At 39.2% G+C, this 19,015-nt stretch overlaps 1 protein-coding gene across 5 annotated transcripts in view; it reads left to right on the forward strand.

Moving 5' to 3' along the window:
* The window catches only part of LOC126195017 (anillin-like), a 171,166-nt gene that overhangs the window by 121,097 nt on the left and 31,054 nt on the right, over nt 1–19,015 (forward strand). For all 5 annotated transcript variants that reach the window (XM_049933446.1, XM_049933448.1, XM_049933447.1 and 2 more), the window contains 4 exons: nt 3,789–4,007; nt 4,820–4,963; nt 5,042–5,162; nt 5,463–5,633. In XM_049933446.1, the coding sequence (XP_049789403.1) occupies nt 3,789–4,007; nt 4,820–4,963; nt 5,042–5,162; nt 5,463–5,633 (655 nt within the window). The remainder of the gene's footprint in view (nt 1–3,788; nt 4,008–4,819; nt 4,964–5,041; nt 5,163–5,462; nt 5,634–19,015) is intronic.

Below are 19,015 nucleotides of genomic sequence, written 5' to 3' on the forward strand. Positions count from 1 at the left end.
TCGTCAAGTATACGCACTGTTTTGTGTTATATAATCGGTGTTATTTTTTCATGTCCATAATTTTTGTATATTCAGTTACATATTCCCAAGCTAATAATGGAAAATCCAGGATGGAATGTAACGATATTATGAAAAGGAAAGCGGAGATACTGAGTTGCAGATGGCACAAGAAAAAGACTGTTCCAAATAAAGCTTTCGGTCTGTAAGGCCTTTGTCAAAAATACACACACACACACACACAAGACTACAGTCTAAGGCAACTGCAGCCACATTGCAAGCAGCAGCACCAGTGCGTGATGGGAGTGGTGACGGGGTAAGGAGGAGGCTGGGGCGGGGAGGGGGAGGAATAGTAAGGAAGGGATGGCGGGTAGTGCAGTGCTGCTAGGGAGCGCGGAGGGACGAGCTGGAGAGGGTAGGACGGCTATGTGCAGTTGGGTTCAAATTGGTTCAAATGGCTCTGAGCACTATGGGACTCAACTGCTGAGGTCATTAGTCCCCTAGAACTTAGACCTAACTAACCTAAGGACATCACAAACATCCATGCCCGAGGCAGGATTCGAACCTGCGACCGTAGCGGTCTTGCGGTTCCAGACTGCAGCGCCTTTAACCGCACGGCCACTTCGGCCGGCTGTGCAGTTGGGAGGTTAGACAGAGGGCAGGGGAGAGGTGGGGAGATGGGGTAGCGGAAAAGGAGAGAAGTGAAAAGATTGGGTGCAGTGATAGGCTGAATGGGTGAGGACAGTGACAAACAAAGATTGAGGCCAGGGCAGTTACAAGAACGTGAGATATGTTGTTGAGAAAGTTCCCATCTCCACAATTCAGAAATTCCCTGCCCCAGCCTCCTCCTTAACCTCATCCAGTCACCACTCCCATTATGCACTGGTGCTGCTGCTTTCAGTGTGGCTACAGTTGCCTTAGACTGCAGCTGTGTGTGTGTGTGTGTGTGTGTGTGTGTGTGTGTGTGTGTGTGTGTGATGAAGAGCTTACAGGCCGAAAGGTTTATTTGGAACAGTCATTTTGGTGTGCCTATGTGCGACTCAGCATCTCCGCTATGTGGTGAGTAGCAACTTTCCTTTTCATAAATTCCCAAGCTAAGTTTGATCCACTAACACCATTCCTCAGTGAGTTTTTTTAATTTTAAATTTATTGGAACCATTGAGAACAGGAAGTTTAAAATTACTTGCCATTGTGAACAGTAAAACTACTACAGCATAATGTCATAACCAAAGGCGTATATTGCATACCGACGATGTGAGATTGGTCACAAAAGTAGATTTTCAGTGAGAGTGAAAGTGGCAGCACTGTAGCCCTAGTTGCTGCAAACAAATTTCTTTTTGCAGCATTGTTGCTGTGTTAGAAAATGAGCAGTGATTTGTTCCGCAGTGATTTGTTCCGCAGTTTCGCTGCAGGTCTTAAGTTGGCACATACTGTCTGTTATCCTGGAATATACAAAAAAGTGCTTATAACATTAACTGATATCTCTCTCTCTCTCTCTCCCCCCCCTCTCTCCCCCCCTCTCCCCCCCTCTCCCCCCCTCTCCCCCCCCCTTTTCCCCCTCTCCCCCTCTCCCCCCTCTCCCCCCCTCTCCCCCCTCTCCCCCCCTCTCCCCCCTCTCCCCCTCTCCCCCCTCTCCCCCCTCTCCCCCTCTCCCCCCTCTCACCCCTCTCACCCCCTCTCCCCCCTCTCCCCCCCCCTCTCCCCCCCTCTCCCCCCTCTCTCTCCCCCCTCTCTCTCCCCCCTCTCTCTCCCCCCCTCTCTCTCCCCCCCTCTCTCTGCCCCCCTCTCTCTGCCCCCCTCTCTCCCCCCTCTCTCTCCCCCCTCTCTCTCCCCCCTCTCTCTCCACCCCCCCTCTCTCTCCCCCCTTCTCTCTCTCCCCCCTTCTCTCTCTCCTTCCCCCTCCCCCAACACACACACACACGCACACACACACACAGTCATCTCTCAATATGATGGAGGGGGGGGGGTGTGGCCTCTCTCCTGTGTGGTGAGTAGTGGTCTATTTTAATTCATGTTGTTGTTCTATTCTGGATTTTCCATTGTTTTCATTGGTCATTGTTCATAACTTTAGCTTCGTTATGTTGTCTGCAGTCACAAGAGTAATAGATGTACTGTTGAAAATTCAACTAACCCATATAAATGTGCTGCTTGTGAATTTACAGTTTTCATTGGACAAAAACTAATAAAGCTTTGTTGTTTACAAAACTATGGCTTATTTACAAATGTTCTTCACCAATTTTGCCTGCCATCTTATGCTATGACAAAAGATACTTAAAGTACATTAAAAATGTAGAGTTTATTACAAATGGTGTGCAGGAAGAACAGCTGTCAGTGAGCCTCTGCACGAGCTTGAGTATTTCACTTTAACATCATGATCATCTTTTAAGATATATGCGGATGGATGTAACTTTATTCTTCTTGGACTGACCTTTTTAAAATTTTGACGGTAAACCTTCCTTTGATGCACTTATGTCACCAATGTGAGCATTTCTGTGATACTGTCACATTTATTAACTGAAATCAAGATTAAAAATCATTATGTATTTGCATGTTCCTTTTTCCGTATTAATGTTACCTGGTAAGGGTCCTGCACTGATTGGCCATACCAAAAGTTTGGTCCTATAAGTGTTTAGTAAGCTATGTCCTTTATGGGTTGATTAGCTTTCCCAAGGCTCTCCATTGACCTTATTCTGGAATCTGCTTTTCCTAAAGGTAAACCAGTCCTTAACCTGAATTTTTGTTTAACAGCACAGTGCTGATCTAGATAAAGTCCTATTGGAGGTGGTGTGCCCACACATTACTGTGACCTCTGTACTGTCTTAACTAGCTAGCCTTATGAGGACCTGGTATTTAAAGTTGAGTCTGTACAAAAATGCAACTTAGCATTTGTTATACGTGCATATGATTTCCAGAACTGAAATAAGCTGCTTTTGATGTGCTTAGGTTTATTTTGTCGTTGCCCTCTAAATTTTTCCGATTACATGCTCATATATGTAGTGAACAGAAAAAGCTTAACACTCCTTTGAGGTATAACAAAAGATACTTTCACTTCAGACAATTTCTTCTTAAATATGCCAGGTTGTCTGCTAATAAATCTGTAATGCAATAAGAATTTGGTTTGATATTATGTAACCTTGTATTTTGTTCACTAGGTGATAGTGCAGAACTGTATTAAGAGTGTAAAATTGTCTCTAGAGTAATTAACAGTGTTATTGCATAGCTATTTTTTCTGCTGTTTTGTCTCTTTTGAGACATGAATATAGTGAAGACTATAAAGATCTTTTGGATTTAGCGCATAAAAAGGTGCAATAATGTAAAATGCTATCACAAAATAGTGAAGAAACAGTCTGCAAAGGCGTCAGCCCTATTCCAGCAAGCATCTGTCAGGAGGAAATGGACTTAAAAATGAGGAGAAAGATAGCTAACTAAATGTTGAAGCAAGATTGATTGTGATAATACAATTACCTATTCTGTTTTTGTGGTTGGTAGCTATCGAATAGTCTTTTGTCTGCATTACCACATCTTCAGCTTGGTAGAGTTTTGCCCTGATCATGTCAGTGGTAGAAAAGTTTCTTTTTACATCGGAAGTTCCGTCGTATAACTCCAGATACAGGTTTTATTCTGGAAACTGAAGTAACCCCCAAACTCCATTTAAGTTTCAAATGTAAGTTATGAAGTATTATCACTGCCTTTATGTATTGATTTGCTTGATACAAATATAAAATATTTTCTTGAATAAGTGCTCTGTAACCCAAATGTTAAATCAAACCATACTATCCAAATCCTTACAGAAGTTAATGCAAACAGTAAAAAGCAACAGCCCAAGTAAGCACAGGACACCAGAGAAAGACTACAGTCCTACGTCAACCCACTGTCAAAGCTTCAGATATAATCGTGGTCACTTTGAGCAAATGGATGAAGAGAGCTGCCTACCAGACCATGTGGTCGATGGTGATCAGCAGCTGCCTCTTATGCACACTGTTAGTTTTTACAGAAGACAGCAGAACATGGTATGTACAGTTTTGCTTTGAAATTGTTTACCTGGTTTAAATGTGATTTTCGTGGACTTAAAATGATAAAGTAAATGGCTTTTTATTGTGGAGGCAATTTTAAACCAACAATGCTTGTTCTGATTATTGTCATTTGGTTTCAGCCATGTCAATCCTCATGCCATTAATCTCCCCTGTAGCCTTTTGAAACAATATTTGCCTTTTTCCATTCCGAGATAGCCTACTTTCATCTGGTTAATATAGACATAATTATTTTGTTTAAACGCATCTTCCAAATTTACACTGTGTGCCTGAGAAGTATCTTTAAATTTTGTACTGTGTGTACAAATGATAATGTTCATTAATATTTTCAAAGAGAATTTACAGCTATGCACAACAATGTGCTCACAGTCTGTTAGCATCAGATTTGTCAACTGCTTTTTGAATGTCAATATAAAATGTGTGCAACTATTTCTGTTTAATGCATTTAGCAAGAATGCTTATCAGAACATTAGAAATGTGATGTTATCAAGGAGTAGTAGTAGTAGTAGTAGTAGTAGTAGTAGTAGTAGTAGTTGTTGTTGTTGTTGTTGTTGTTGTTGTCATATACAAGTCCTTCTAAACATGCGAGAATTAGAGTAGTTCATGATTTCCCTCGACTTGGCTTTGTGGACATACATTTTAAAGTAGTATTTTGCATTTTCTTAAGCATGTATTTAGTAAAACAAATTTCTTAGCAATAGAAGTCAATAAAATTGTAGCACCACTAGAAACTACCCATTTGTTTCAATTTGATTCTACTGATAATTCTTACAGAAGTATTGTGTTTACAGGGAGTGAAAACAACACCAGTTAGACAAATAATCCGGAGACCAGAAGTCAGATCCACCGTTTCATACGATTCTGAAGAGAGTATCAGTTTTCCAGCAGATGATAGAAATACTGTGAGGAGTAAGATTTCAACTTTGCTAGATGAGGTAAAGCTTGAAGAAATGTGAAATACAAACTTTATGTATGTTCATTTTTTAACTATACCTTCATAATATGGCTTTCAGGTAACGAAACAACAGACAGTAATATCACAGGCTAGCCAGGCACTTAATTTGTGCTGCGCAACAGTGGAGTTTTCTGGTTCAGCTGAGCAAGTGGAAGGAGAGCGGCTCCTCCTGCTAGCAAGTTAGTTTCTTAAACTTCTAGAAATTTTCTTCATTAAAAAAGTTCTTTACGTAAAAGCTATTCCCCCTCCCCCCGGTCTCGTTTTTTATATTGTCTCATTCTACCAAAGTAAAGTTACTGCCTTTCTCAGAATATTGGCCCTATGTGCATTTTACAATGAAGTGTAATAGAGCTATTCATTCAAAATAAGTATAGTTTTGATGCTATTGAACTCCTGACATACCTCTTTATTTAAAGATTTCTTTGTCTTTTATACTCAGGTCTTCATTTCTGCTTAATTTTCTGTGAATTATCTTTCAGCACATCGCAGACAGGCAGCATTGCACGAAATCCAGAGGCTCGAAGTTGAAGGAACTCTAAGACCTGGTGGAAGCACTGCATCTGTGATACAACCTAGTGAGCAGGGGACACTAATTGTAACAAATATTGTTTTACCGGTGAAAAAAGAATACATTCACAATATTGGAACAGGTAATTTATACTTCCACAGAAAAGAAATGTTTATACAGTACTGGTAAAAGCCAAGAACAACTTCTATTTGTCAAACATTCCTTTTTCACTAATAGAAGGTGATGCAAAGGCAGGGGAGACAACATTGTCCAGGAATTTAGAGAGAGAGAGAGAGAGAGAGAGAGAGAGAGAGACCAACATTGGAGGGTTGGTAAGCACCATCTTATTGACATGTTGCTGAACATGTGCCATGTTCTGAGCAGCAGCAGTGAAAGTAGAAGTGAGGAAAAAAGGTTTATGATTGTGAGGGATCAAGAATAGTACCTGCAATGGACTCAGAATTGATTAATCCTTCATTTTGTTACAGGAAACACAGCATTGTCCTATGTAGAAGTAAATATTCCAGAATTTGAATCAAGAACAGCCGCCAACATGAGTAACTTAGAAGAAGATAACCTCAGAGTAGTGAAGTAACTTAAATCACTTAAAAGCAAGTTTTTTGATCCAGACAGTATACCAATTAGATTCTTTCCAGACTATGCTGGTGCTATAGCCCCATACTTAAAAATCATATACAACCACTTGCTCAACAAAAGATCCATACCCAAAGACTGGAAAGTTGCACAGGTCACACCAATATTCAAGAAAGGAAAAAGGAGTAATCCACTAAATTACAAGTCCATATCATTAACATCAATATGCAGTAGGATTTTGGAACATATATTGTGTTTGAACCTTATGAATTACCTTGAAGAGAACAGTCTGTTGACACTCAGTCAAAATGGATTTAGAAAACATCATTCTTGTGAAACACAATTAGCTCTTTACTCACATAAAGTGTTGCGTTCTTGGCAAGGAATTTCACATTGATTCCGTATTTGTAGATTTCCATAAGGCTTTTGACAGTACCTCACAAGCAGCTTGTAATGAAATTGCGTGCATATGGGCAGTCTCAATTAATGCACTGGATTCGTATTTTAAAGGTCACAGTTTGTTGTAATCGATGGAAAGTCATAAACCAAAAAAAGAAGTGATTTCTCTTGTTCTCCAAGGTAGTGTCATAGGCTCTTTGCTGTTCCTTATCTATATGAAAGATTTAAGAGACAATCTGAGCAGCTGTCTTAATTTGTTTGCAGACAATGCTGTCATTTATCATCTAGTCATTAGAAAATCAAAACAAATTGCAAAACGATTTAGAAAAGACGTCTGTATGGTGCAGAAATTGGCAGTTGGCTCTAAATAATAAAAAGTGTGAGATCACCCACATGAGTGATAAAAGGAATCCATTAAACTTTGGTTACATGATAAATTAAATCTAAATGCCATAAACTCAACAATATACCTAGGAATTACAATTACAAAAATTGAAATTGGAAAGAACACACAGAAAGTGTTGCGGGGAAGACAAACAGAAGACTGCAGTTTATTGGCAGAACACTTAGAAGATGCAACCGACTTAACTAAAGAGATTGCCTACACTATGCTTCTGCATCGTCTTTTGGAGTATTGCTCCATGATGTGGAATCCTTATCAGTTCAAAGAAGAGCTGCACGTTTTGTATTATTGAAAAATAGGGGAGAGTGTGTTTTGGACATGATGCAGGATTTTGGACAGACATCATTAAACAAAGGTTTTCTCTTTGCAGCAGGATCTTCTCTGGAAATTTCAATCACCAGCTTTCTCCTCCGAATGCGAAAGTGTTTTGTTGGTGCCAACCTACATGGGGAAAAATGATCCTCATAAAAAATAAGTGAAATCAAATCTCGCACAAAAAGATATAGATGTTTGTTTTTTTCCGCATGCTGTTTGAGAGTGGAATAATAGAGAATTATTGTGAAGGTGGGTCGATGAGGCACTGGAATATGACTTGCAGAGTATCCATGTAGATGTAAATGTACTATGTTTATTACTACAGTGGTAAATGCAGTATTGCTGTTATTTGATCTGTATGGTTGCTAGTAGCTAAACATAGTGATAAAGAAAAGATTGACAAATAATAAAGATAGTTAAGCAAATGTCTACATTATTTAGTATTAACATGGGAGTGGAGAGATGCCACAGGTTCATTAAAAATATACAAAGCATTGAAAAAAAGTCCCTAGGTTTGGCTTTTATTATTAGACCTAAGCAGAAGCAAAATGTATTGAGAAATAACCAATAAAAAGGCAATATCCTCACAAAAAGGCGAATCAGTCTACAGAGGATTCAGTTTATACACACAAGATTTTGCATAGATCAGTAGTAAACCATTGTTTGATTTCCTGGAAGTCCATATTATGTCCGAAACGTATCTTACTTCTGTGATAAAAGTATATTGACTTCCAGAAATGCCCTGTTATAAATAAATTGCTGTGTCAGGTGTAGAATGATGCAGATTAGTAAGTATATAAAACATCAGTGCGACAGTTGTTGTTGTGTTAAAGAACGTCTTGTTTTTCAATTAGATAAATTAATAATTCTGACTTTACTGTTCCATAGCTTCATAGATATCATTTTAATGCATTTACAGCTATAGAATATTAATACATTTGTCACAAGGATATAATGCGTGTTGTTTTCTTCGTCCGAAGAGACATTTGATATAGCTCTCGACGCAAATGCACCCCATGCAAACCTCTACAATCTACGTTCATTTGAACCTGCCTGCTGTATTCAAGCTTCGGCCTTCCTCTACAATTTTTAACCCCCTCACTTCCCTCCATTACCACATTGATAATTCCTTGATGTCTCATATCAACCAATCCTACTTTTTAGTCAAGCTGTGCCATAATTTTCTTATTTTTTCCCAGTGTATTTAAGTATCTCCTCATTAGTTATTTGATCAGCCCATCTAAACTTAACTTTCTCGCATAGTACCACATTTCCAATGCTTCTGTTCTCTTTTTGTGTGGACTGTTTGTCATCCACATTTCACTGCTGCACAAGGCTACCCTCTAGACAAATACCTTCAGAAAAGACTGCCAAACACTTAAATTTGTATACGAGGGGCGTTTGAAAAGTCCATGCAAAAATAAAAACTACTTACGTGTTTTGGGGTAAACCTATTTTATTTTTTGACAAAGTCTCCTTTTAGACTTGTTCACTTTGTTCTATACTGTTCTAATTTGTTTATCCCTTCCGAATAATAGGAATTGTCCAAGTCTGCAAAATAGCTATTAGTTGCTGCAGTCACCTCCTCGTTTGAATAAAATCTTTGTCGCACCAGCCATTTCTTCAAATTGGGGAACAAATAGTAGTCCGAGGGAGCCAAGTCTGGAGAATAGGAGGGATGTGAAACGAGTTGGAATCCTATTTCCATTAATTTTGCGACCACAACTGCTGAGGTGTGTGCTGGTGCATTGTAGTGATGGAAAATGAATTTTTTGCTGTCCAATTGCCGGAGTTTTTCTTGAAGCTCGGTTTTACCCTTTTCCATATAGTTGATGAGGATTATCCCTTGCGAATCCCAAAAGACAGTCGCCATAACCTTTCTGGCTGAAGGAATGGTCTTCACCTTTTTTTGTGCAGATTCTCCCTTGCTAACCCATTGTTTAGATTGTTGTTTGGTCTCAGGAGTATAGTAATGTATCCATGTTTCATCCACAGTGACGAAACGACGCTTAAAGTCCTTTGGATTCTTTCTGAACAGCTGCAACACTTCACACGATTCCGTTTTTGCTCAATTGCGGAACCCATCTTGCGGATAGCTTTCTCCTGTCCAAATGTTTATGCAAAATATTATGTACCTGTTCATTCAAGATGCCCACAGCACTAGAAATCTCACACACCTTAACTCTTCTGTCATGCATCATCATATCATGGATTTTATCAATGATTTCTGGAGTCGTAACCTCCACAGGGCGTCCAGAACGTTCAGCATCACTTGTGCCCATATGGCCACTCCGAAAATTCTGAAACCACTTAGAAACTGTTCTAATCGAAGGTGCAGAATCACCGTAACATTTATCAAGCTTCTCTTTAGTCTCCTGAGGCGTTTTGCCTTTCATAAAGTAATGTTTAATCACCACACAAAACTCTTTTTCGGCCATTTTTTGACAATCGCTCGACTTCCTTGATTCAAACAAATGCCAAACACAAAGAAATTGACCAATATGGCTGAAACTTGGTGTGCGTTCTTTCCAAACATGCTACTAACTAAATATGACCTCGATACGTGCCGGTGGTGCCATCTCTCAGACTTTTCAAACGCCCCTAGTACAATGTTAACAAATTTGTTTCAGAAGTGCTTATCTTGCTGTTGCTTGCACTGTATACGCCCAGGGACAAATGGGAAGTGTGGGGAATTTTCATCCTAGAATTTTTTTCTTGTTGACTTATACACCCTGTTTATATCCTCTTGTAACATGTTGCTTCCCACAATTCTGTTAATTGATTGATAAATAAACCATTCTTTACTTTCCTGGAAGTCCATACTATGCACCAAATACTTCGATTTTATCTTTCAACAAATATCTTACTTGTGCAATGGATCATTGGGCACTTGATATTTTAAATCCACCTGACATGCACTTTTGTCATTGGGACAGTGCTTCTCTACATCATAATCTTTCAGAATCCCTTGAAACTTTTAGTGGAATCAGTGAAGTTATCAACAGCAACTGAGGCAGTTTTTATTAATTAAAGAAATAGTCGAGAATCAGCACATGGAGAAACTAGTAACTCTTTATTTCTGCCATCTTTATTTATTTTGTTGCCTGAACAGCAAAACTCCTCCACCACTTTTAATTCCTCATTTCCTAATCCAATTTTCTCACCATTGCCTACTTTAATTCAGTTATCCTTGTTTATCATTTGTTGGTGTTAACCATGTTTATGAGACCATTCACAGATTGCTGTTCGCACTCCATTGCTGCCACTGATAGATTAATATGTCGTTAGCAAACCTAAAAGTATTTCTCTTTTCTGAACTGTAATTTCCTTACCAAATTTGTCTTTGGTTTTCTTTGCTGCTTTCTCAGTGTAGAGATGGAATAACATTGGAGATAGTATTAAAGTGAGAAAATACTTTGCAACAACATTATATTCAGTCTTAATATCAGTAAATGCATGCAGTTACTTGTTTTATATAACTCCTTTATTAACAAACCTATAAGTTGAATATAATCCGACAAATTATTTTGATTTTTCTTGATTATGTAATGCCTGTGAACTAACCTAATCCCCATTTCTGTGGCAGGTAATGTTGGCATCTCTTAACTTAACTGACACTTAAGATCAAATAAATTGCTCTTGAAAATCATGTGAACATGATCTCTTGCAAATAATTTTAATTCTTTATTGTAAATAAAGTTATTTTTTGTGGATAATTTTTAGTTTCACTCATAAGTGAAATTCATTACGCAAAGTATTCAGTCTTAAAAGCTACATTTCAACTATATAACGTAATAACTACAAAATAATTTTCATTCTAAATGATTTTATTTTACAAGCAAATATAGAAATCTGTTGGGTGTTTTCTTTCTTTGAACAAAAGTTTTTAATCAAATACCTTGAATTTTCAAAATGGTAAAGTGTGGAGTTTGCCTCAGAATTGTCAGGTCTTGCAGTCAGAGTGAGGAATGTTGGCATTATTTTCATGTGGTGTAACATCCTGCACAAGGAAATATGTTGGCCACTTCTGGAGATGCACTGATCATCACTGTTGTACTCAATTTGGTTAGAAAGAAGCTCATCTTGGAATTTGGGGATGTTTATCTGAATCGCAAGAAGAGCCATCAGTTTTGCAAGCTGCAGTCTTTAGTAGTAACGTTAAGGCTACAGGATTATAATCAGACTTTCCAAGTCGGTGGAAAGATAAGAGAGACTGCAAGCCCGCTAGCTTCCGTCTAACAGTTGCCAATAGCTTCCGTGATTTGGAAGTTGGAGGACAAAAGTATTCAGTCAACCAAAGTTCAGAATTGATCCGACAGAACTGGGCATATGGTGCGAGACTGTAATGGGCTTGGCTTATGCAGGCAGAATGCTGCAATGCATCATGTGCTCTGACTCTATGTTAAGAGGTTGCCATGTTCATTCATGGCAGATGTGACCTACTGACCACTCATTTTACTATTGCAGAAAAGTGGCATATTGTTTATAACCTTTGACATTTATTTATTACATTTTATCCTATTACCTGTAATTTAAACTAGGCTGCACTCATTCGTACACAAGTTGTTGTTATCAGCAGCAATTTTTTTTTCAGTACATTGGCCCCTAATTATACAAAATACATTATTACATTCAAAACAATACCACTTCTCATCAACATAATTAATTCTACTATTAATAAAAATCACGCCTACTGCAAAATCTAAATGTGTCTACCACTGCTATAACATCAGTTCTTGTCTGTCACATTCAACAATGCATCCATCGCTCCATGGTCTGTAGGCATATCCTACCAGTTCCTTGTGTGCCGAGGAAGGCGTTGTGGTTGCATTTGCCTCTTTTGTTGTCTGTCAGCTACCTGGTGACAGGAGACAACTCCTCTAGTTCAAAGGAGGATCGTTGCTGTTGGTGAGTGGTAGTGCCATGTACCAGCCCACGCCACTCAGATTCCAGTTCCTGGGGTAGCTAGACATGGCCCATGGCTATGTTTTGACTGTTCTGTTGGTGTTATGATCACCATATGTGTAGTGTTGGCTGTTCGTCTGCTGTAACTGTTGAACTCGGCTGTCTTCACTGTGCTGCATCTCGATCTTCTGTCACATCATCATGTAGTGCAGTAGACAGGAGTTGATTGGTAAGGTAACACACTGCCCAAGCCTTTTTTGAAATGGCTTTGCCAGTGTTGTACAGGAACTGCCTTTCCGTCTTGCATAGTAGTATTTCCTTAGTATCAAGTCTTCTGTCCCAGTTCAATTGCTGCCTATCAGTATTGCCAACATTGGCATACAGTGGACATCTCCTGATAGTACATTCTGGCATGCCCTTTTCACTACAGGCACATTTGGAGGTTTGTATTTGAACACTTCGATGTCAGTAGGTTGTGCAAGGTTAATCACCAGTCAGGAAATACCAGGCCTCTTGAGAGATTCAAGTGCCTCATTCATAGTCTCTGTTTTATATTTTGGAAAAAAACCATATGTGCTGCATCTTGCTGTTTGGCATCATCCCTGTGACAGCCAAGCATTACCTGCAACATCTCAACTGACAGAGTACCAAAAGTTCCCATCAACTGAAGTATTCCGCATTACACCATGTTAACTACCTGTGCTGGTGTTATGAGTGCCCAGGTAGTTGGACAGTATCCCATAATCGCAATTAGGACGGTGTTATGATTTTTTCTTATTGTCTGCATTGGTAATTTGTAACCATAACTTGTTTGTAACCAGAACTAGCAGGGATTAAGATTTTGTTCACCATATTCCTGCCTCTCTTGCTCATTTCTTGAATATGTACATTGCAGCTTTGTCACTCATCCAGTAAGACACCTAGGTATCTGCTGACGCATCTCTTCATGGACCTGTGGGTTATTTTCATTATCTTGTGATAAGGTCATTACCCCAATGTACTTTAGCTCTAACTGTTCTCTCTAGTGGTGGTCTCCACTCTGTAGATAAAACAGAACTACAGAAATGTTATTGACTCCTGAAAGGTTTCCATTCAATAATGCAGATGACTCAACAATTTTAGTTTCACTAATTTGCACATTTATTCAATTTAGTTGTCTCTGTTGAGACAATGGCCAATTTATCTGATACAAAAAGTAACTGGTGTCCACACAAGGGTAGCCTTCACAGTAATTAACTGGAATTATGAGGAAGTTTTGTAAATCTCTTGGCATGCAGCTGAAGCACAATTTTTCAGTAATCTGTCCATAATTTGGTCATAGTTTTGAAAGTCACTCCAAGTAAAATAATTACGTGTGGCACAGTCTTTAGTTTCCAAATCAGCGTATAAACACAGGTGTGTCCTTTTTTTTTTAAATAGTATTTCTTCCACAAGATACAGTCTTTTTCACATATTTTGACACAGATATTTATGCATATAAATTCTGACTGCTGACTGCCAGTTTTGGACCGAGATGGCCTTGTAAAGACTGATGTAAGAATAAACTGTTGTTTCGTAAACTACATAATACTTTGAAAATTGGCTAGGTTGAATTTTATCGTTGTGGATGTACTACGAGGTGCATTCAAGTTCTAAGGCCTCAGATTTTTTTTCTCCGGACTGTAAAGAGATAGAAACATGCGCATTATTTTAAAATGAGGCCGCGTTCATTGTCAATACGTCCCAGAGATGGCAGCACCGTATGGCAGATGGAATTTTACTGCCAGCGGCAAGAATGAGAACTGTTTTAAATACTTAAAATGGCGACGTTTTCCTTACTTGAACAGCGTGCAATCATTCGTTTTCTGAATTTGCGTGGTGTGAAACCAATTGAAATTCATAGACAGTTGAAGGAGACATGTGGTGATGGAGTTATGGATGTGTCGAAAGTGCATTCGTGGGTGCGACAGTTTAATGAAGGCAGAACATCGTGTGACAACAAACCGAAACAACCCCGGGCTCGCACAAGCCGGTTTGACGACATGATTGAGAAAGTGGAGAGAATTGTTTTGGGGGATCGCCAAATGACTGTTGAACAGATTGCCTCCAGAGTTGGCATTTCTATGGGTTCTGTGCACACAATCCTGCATGACGACCTGAAAATGCGAAAAGTGTCATCCGGGTGGGTGCCACGAATGCTGACGGACGACCACATGGCTGCCCGTGTGGCATGTTGCCAAGCAATGTTGACGCGCAACGACAGCATGAATGGGACTTTCTTTTCGTCGGTTGTGACAATGGATGAGACGTGGATGCCATTTTTCAATCCAGAAACAAAGTGCCAGTCAGCTCAATGGAAGCACACAGATTCACCGCCACCAAAAAAATTTCGGGTAACCGCCAGTGCTGAAAAAATGATGGTGTCCATGTTCTGGGACAGCGAGGGCGTAATCCTTACCCATTGCGTTCCAAAGGGCACTACGGTAACAGGTGCATCCTACGAAAATGTTTTGAAGAACAAATTCCTTCCTGCACTGCAACAAAAACGTCCGGGAAGGGCTGCGCGTGTGCTGTTTCACCAAGACAACGCACCCGTGCATCGAGCTAACGTTACGCAACAGTTTCTTCGTGATAACAACTTTGAAGTGATTCCTCATGCTCACTACTCACCTGACCTGGCTCCTAGTGACTTTTGGCTTTTTCCAACAATGAAAGACACACTCCGTGGCCGCACATTCAGCAGCCGTGCTGCTATTGCCTCGGCGATTTTCCAGTGGTCAAAACAGACTCCTAAAGAAGCCTCCGCCGCTGCCATGGAATCATGGCATCAGCATTGTGAAAAATGTGTACGTCTGCAGGGCGATTACGTCGAGAAGTAACGCCAGTTTCATCGATTTCGGGTGAGTAGTTAATTAGAAAAAAAATCAGAGGCCTTAGAACTTGAATGCACCTCGTACAAGAGCTAGAGTGATTTGGGCTAATAGATATGAGGTGTGATCAAAAGATAATAGGAATTCTTTTTCTTTTGCTTTATACGTCCAATTTTTAAATTTTTTAATCTTCCCCCCCCCCCCCCCCCTTTCCTGATGTACATTTGCATTTTCAGCTGTTTTGAATATTTAGTTTATTGTTGACAGTGGAAAAGGTTGTATGTGTTTTCAACTGTTTGGCAAATTTTTACTTTTGAGAAAGATTTTGCTTGAAAATGGAATAAAGTGCAGCACCACATTCAAAATGTTGGCTGTAGCTTTTGACGAATCAACTACGAATAACACAAGAGTTTGAGTGGTATAAACTTTTGAGAGAGGATTGATAAGACATTGGAGACGACGACTGCCCTGGAGGCCATAGCATATCAATTACTGACGAGACTGTGGAAGAAGTAAATAAAATGGTTCCGAAAATCACTAGATCACCATAAGAGCGGGTGCTGACAGTGTCGACGTATCCTTTGCCTCATGCCAAGCAATTTTTTCATATATTTTGGGTATGAAACGTGTAGCAGCAATGTTTGTTCCAAATTTGTTGATTTTCGATCAAAAGAGACATTGCATAATAATGTTTAAGAATTGCTGGAGGAAGTCTACAATGATCCAGAACTTCTAAAGAGGGGTTATAACAAGTGACAAAATGTGAGCCTTATATTGTCATTGTCACAAACATATGACTGTTTCTTCCGAATATGTTGCAATTCCTGAGGTTGTGCTTACAGTGGGACTTGAGAACACAGCTGCTGGTGTTCTCTCTCTCTCTCTCTCTCTCTCTCTCTCTCTCTCTCTCTCTCTCTCTCTCTCTGAATAAATAGTGGATTTCACTTCTATATTGACATGAGAATGCTACAATGTCTCTTGCTCCCAAATACCTCATCTGCCCACTGCTCTCTCATTGGCTGTGTAGAACCAGCAGCTGACACACACCCTATTCATTCCTGTCATGCCATAAGTTGAGCATCGACATCTTTGCTGCACAAAACACATAAGTGCAACACTACCCCCATCTAGACAATACATAAATAAAAGCTTGTATCACGACTCAGTCCAGTAATTGAACTTTTGCTCAACCTGCGATATAGTGGCATCTGTTTGCATTATCTCCATAATGGGTCTTTCTGCCACAACTTTTTCTTGCGATAATAATTCCAGTCAGTTTAATGTGATTAATTTAGTTTGTTAGATGTTTAATTATTGATTAATTTTCTTTCTTGTGTTATCTGAATGTCACCATCTTGCCCTAAAGCTGGAAATGTTTACTTGCAGTATTCTAAGGCATGAACAGTGACCGAATTTCTCATTTGCAACCCACTTGGTAAATCATTACAGTTTCTCATAACCAAATGAAATACTGACTTAGGTCCAGAATCAAGTAATGGTTTTTTGAACAACAAGATTTTCACCTTTGAATGTTACCTTTACTTGAAAAGCAGCATAAATGTATGTATACAGTATCTCTACATATATAAGAACTTTTATTGCAAACCTGTTCAAATGCAACAAAAGTTTGTAAGTTGATAGTATTTAATGCAGTTTCCTCTTGTGTTTCACAAAATTGTCGATTTTTAAGCAGCTCATTAGATTGTTGTAGTGGCTAGTTCGTAGTTTCACGACTGTCCCTTGCACTGGCACCATCAGTCAAATGTCATGTGATTGTTCGAGCAAGGATGATTCTGTATCAATCACAGGAGCACTTCTGCATACCAGGAAATCCCTAGTCTATTTGAATGCAAGCTTGTTTGTTAAGCCCTACCCTTTGGAATTCTCCAAAATAAATTTGTGTGAAACCTCAAGCCAAAGCTTCTTACGTAAATGTAAAATGACCCTTTATTTTTTGAATTACGAATTTGGGGGAAAAACCTTTTTATAATTGGGTAAATATGGTAATTGTGGCATTATCCACATAGTTTATTTCTGGGAAGAGTACTTGGTACACAGTAGCATCACCTTATCTATGTTACACTGATTAAATAATATTGACACTTTGAATGTGCTCTTTCAGTAAACATATCTCACATGCATCTGTCTTCAATCTCAGGAGCACTCTGCATTGTGTGTTCACCAGGGGAAAGCTTTCCCATTGGTTGGCTGATGTCTCCCATTCCTGTAAATTCTTTTGAATTTTCTTAAGTTCTAAGTTAACCATGACATATATTTCTTAATTTTAATTTACATATTTCACCATATTTTTTTGTATCATATCTTTACTGTGTTGGTTACAGTTGTTGAAGAGTCATTTTGTTGTTTGAATTATTTCCTTTCCTGACACGTTCTGATCATTCAGGAGGCATTCTGATTTTTGGACTGTGTGTTCTCTTTGCTCGCACAGCTACACACCTGTTGCCATATACAGTAATGTTGTGGGTTCTGGTTTCTTCCACTACTTGAGTAAGAGAGGCAGAGTATTTGATACTGCATCATCATATCTTTTACATCATTGTCACAGAGCAGCTCCATTTTAAGATCGTCATGAAAGTCTTATTGCTGAGTAGTATCCATGGGTGGGGTATGTCACCACTGGTACAAAACTATCCAGGTAGTCAGTACCAGGTAACTAGTATTTGCAGCCACATGCAAGACTCAGCTATGTCACTTGTTATTTGTGCTCTCTTGGGTAGGATCTTGGAAAAGACCATGTAATTACAGTCTCAGGTGCAAGTAACTTTCTGGGCTGTAATCTTAATTGTACAGCTAGGAACACATTAAGCATACTGCAGAGAATGAACATTACACTAGTGTTAACACCTTGTCACTCTTTATTTTGTGTGATAGGTCCTGGAAGGAGTGCTCTGTGGAATGGGTTAATACAGAAATAGGATAATCACTCAGGGGAAAAGGAGATCACACATGGATGTGAGTGATCCATCATTCCTAATTTGGTCACATTTCACACAGCCTGGGCTGTATCTGAATGCTTCTTGTAAGTGGCTATTTGCAAAACTGATTGCTAAAAGCATCCAGTTTGACCAGAGCTGCATCATCAAATCCCAGTGAATTACAACATGGGCCCCAGGCTTTTCCCAGGATTAATTCATGTGGAAAATGCAACTGTAGGACAGATAGTACAGTGGAACCTGGCCATAACGACATTCAGAGGACCTCGAAAATTATGTTGTTATAAAAGCGTGTCATCTTAACTGAGATCCATATTTTCAATATATTGTGGTAGCAAACGGAAAACAACAAATTCATTTAGCCTTGTTTTATTTTACATAAAGTATTCATTCTTAAGCCTGTTGAGTACACATCAAACTTCTTTACTTAGGAGAGAAGTAATCAGTCATTTTATTCTGCTGTCTGTGTGCCCAATACACACTTTCTAAATTACATGCTGTGTTCATTATTTCATTTGCAATAACACTGCTCCCTCCCCAAGTTTCATAGATGGTGATCAGAACTCTTATGGCTTATAAAGTGTCAATCACAGTAGGGATAGGCATTTTATTTTGTTCTTCTTCTTCTTCATCTCCTTCACGCACTTCGTGGTCACTGTGGACCTGATTCTTCACTTCATTTGCAATTTCATCTTCAGTTTGCGCTTCAGATGTAACAATGTCATCATCTATTCTCACCTACATTTCATAGCCACACTGGTTGAGAATATCACAGTTGATTTCTGGCAACAATGCAGACAGCAGCAGATCATCAGTGTCATCGAATGTGTCTTCAGTTTCGACATCATTTATTTCTTCAGATATGATTCCCGCATGGCGGGAACAGTTCTTGATGTTTAGGCTGTGACCCGGCTTCAGGTTTTGGTAATGCCTCTGATCACATCCATTTGTGTAATAGAAAAAAACCTGCTTTTTTCAATGCAGTGTTTCATTTTCAGTAATATGAGCTTACAATAATGGTAGTTTGGCCCCCTAATTACCCCTTGGTTCATGGGCTGCAATAAGCTTGTATTTGCAGAAAGAGAAATAAGCTGAAAATTCTTCA

Source organism: Schistocerca nitens, chromosome 7, assembly GCF_023898315.1.
Source record: "Schistocerca nitens isolate TAMUIC-IGC-003100 chromosome 7, iqSchNite1.1, whole genome shotgun sequence".
NCBI classification, from domain to species: domain Eukaryota; kingdom Metazoa; phylum Arthropoda; class Insecta; order Orthoptera; family Acrididae; genus Schistocerca; species Schistocerca nitens.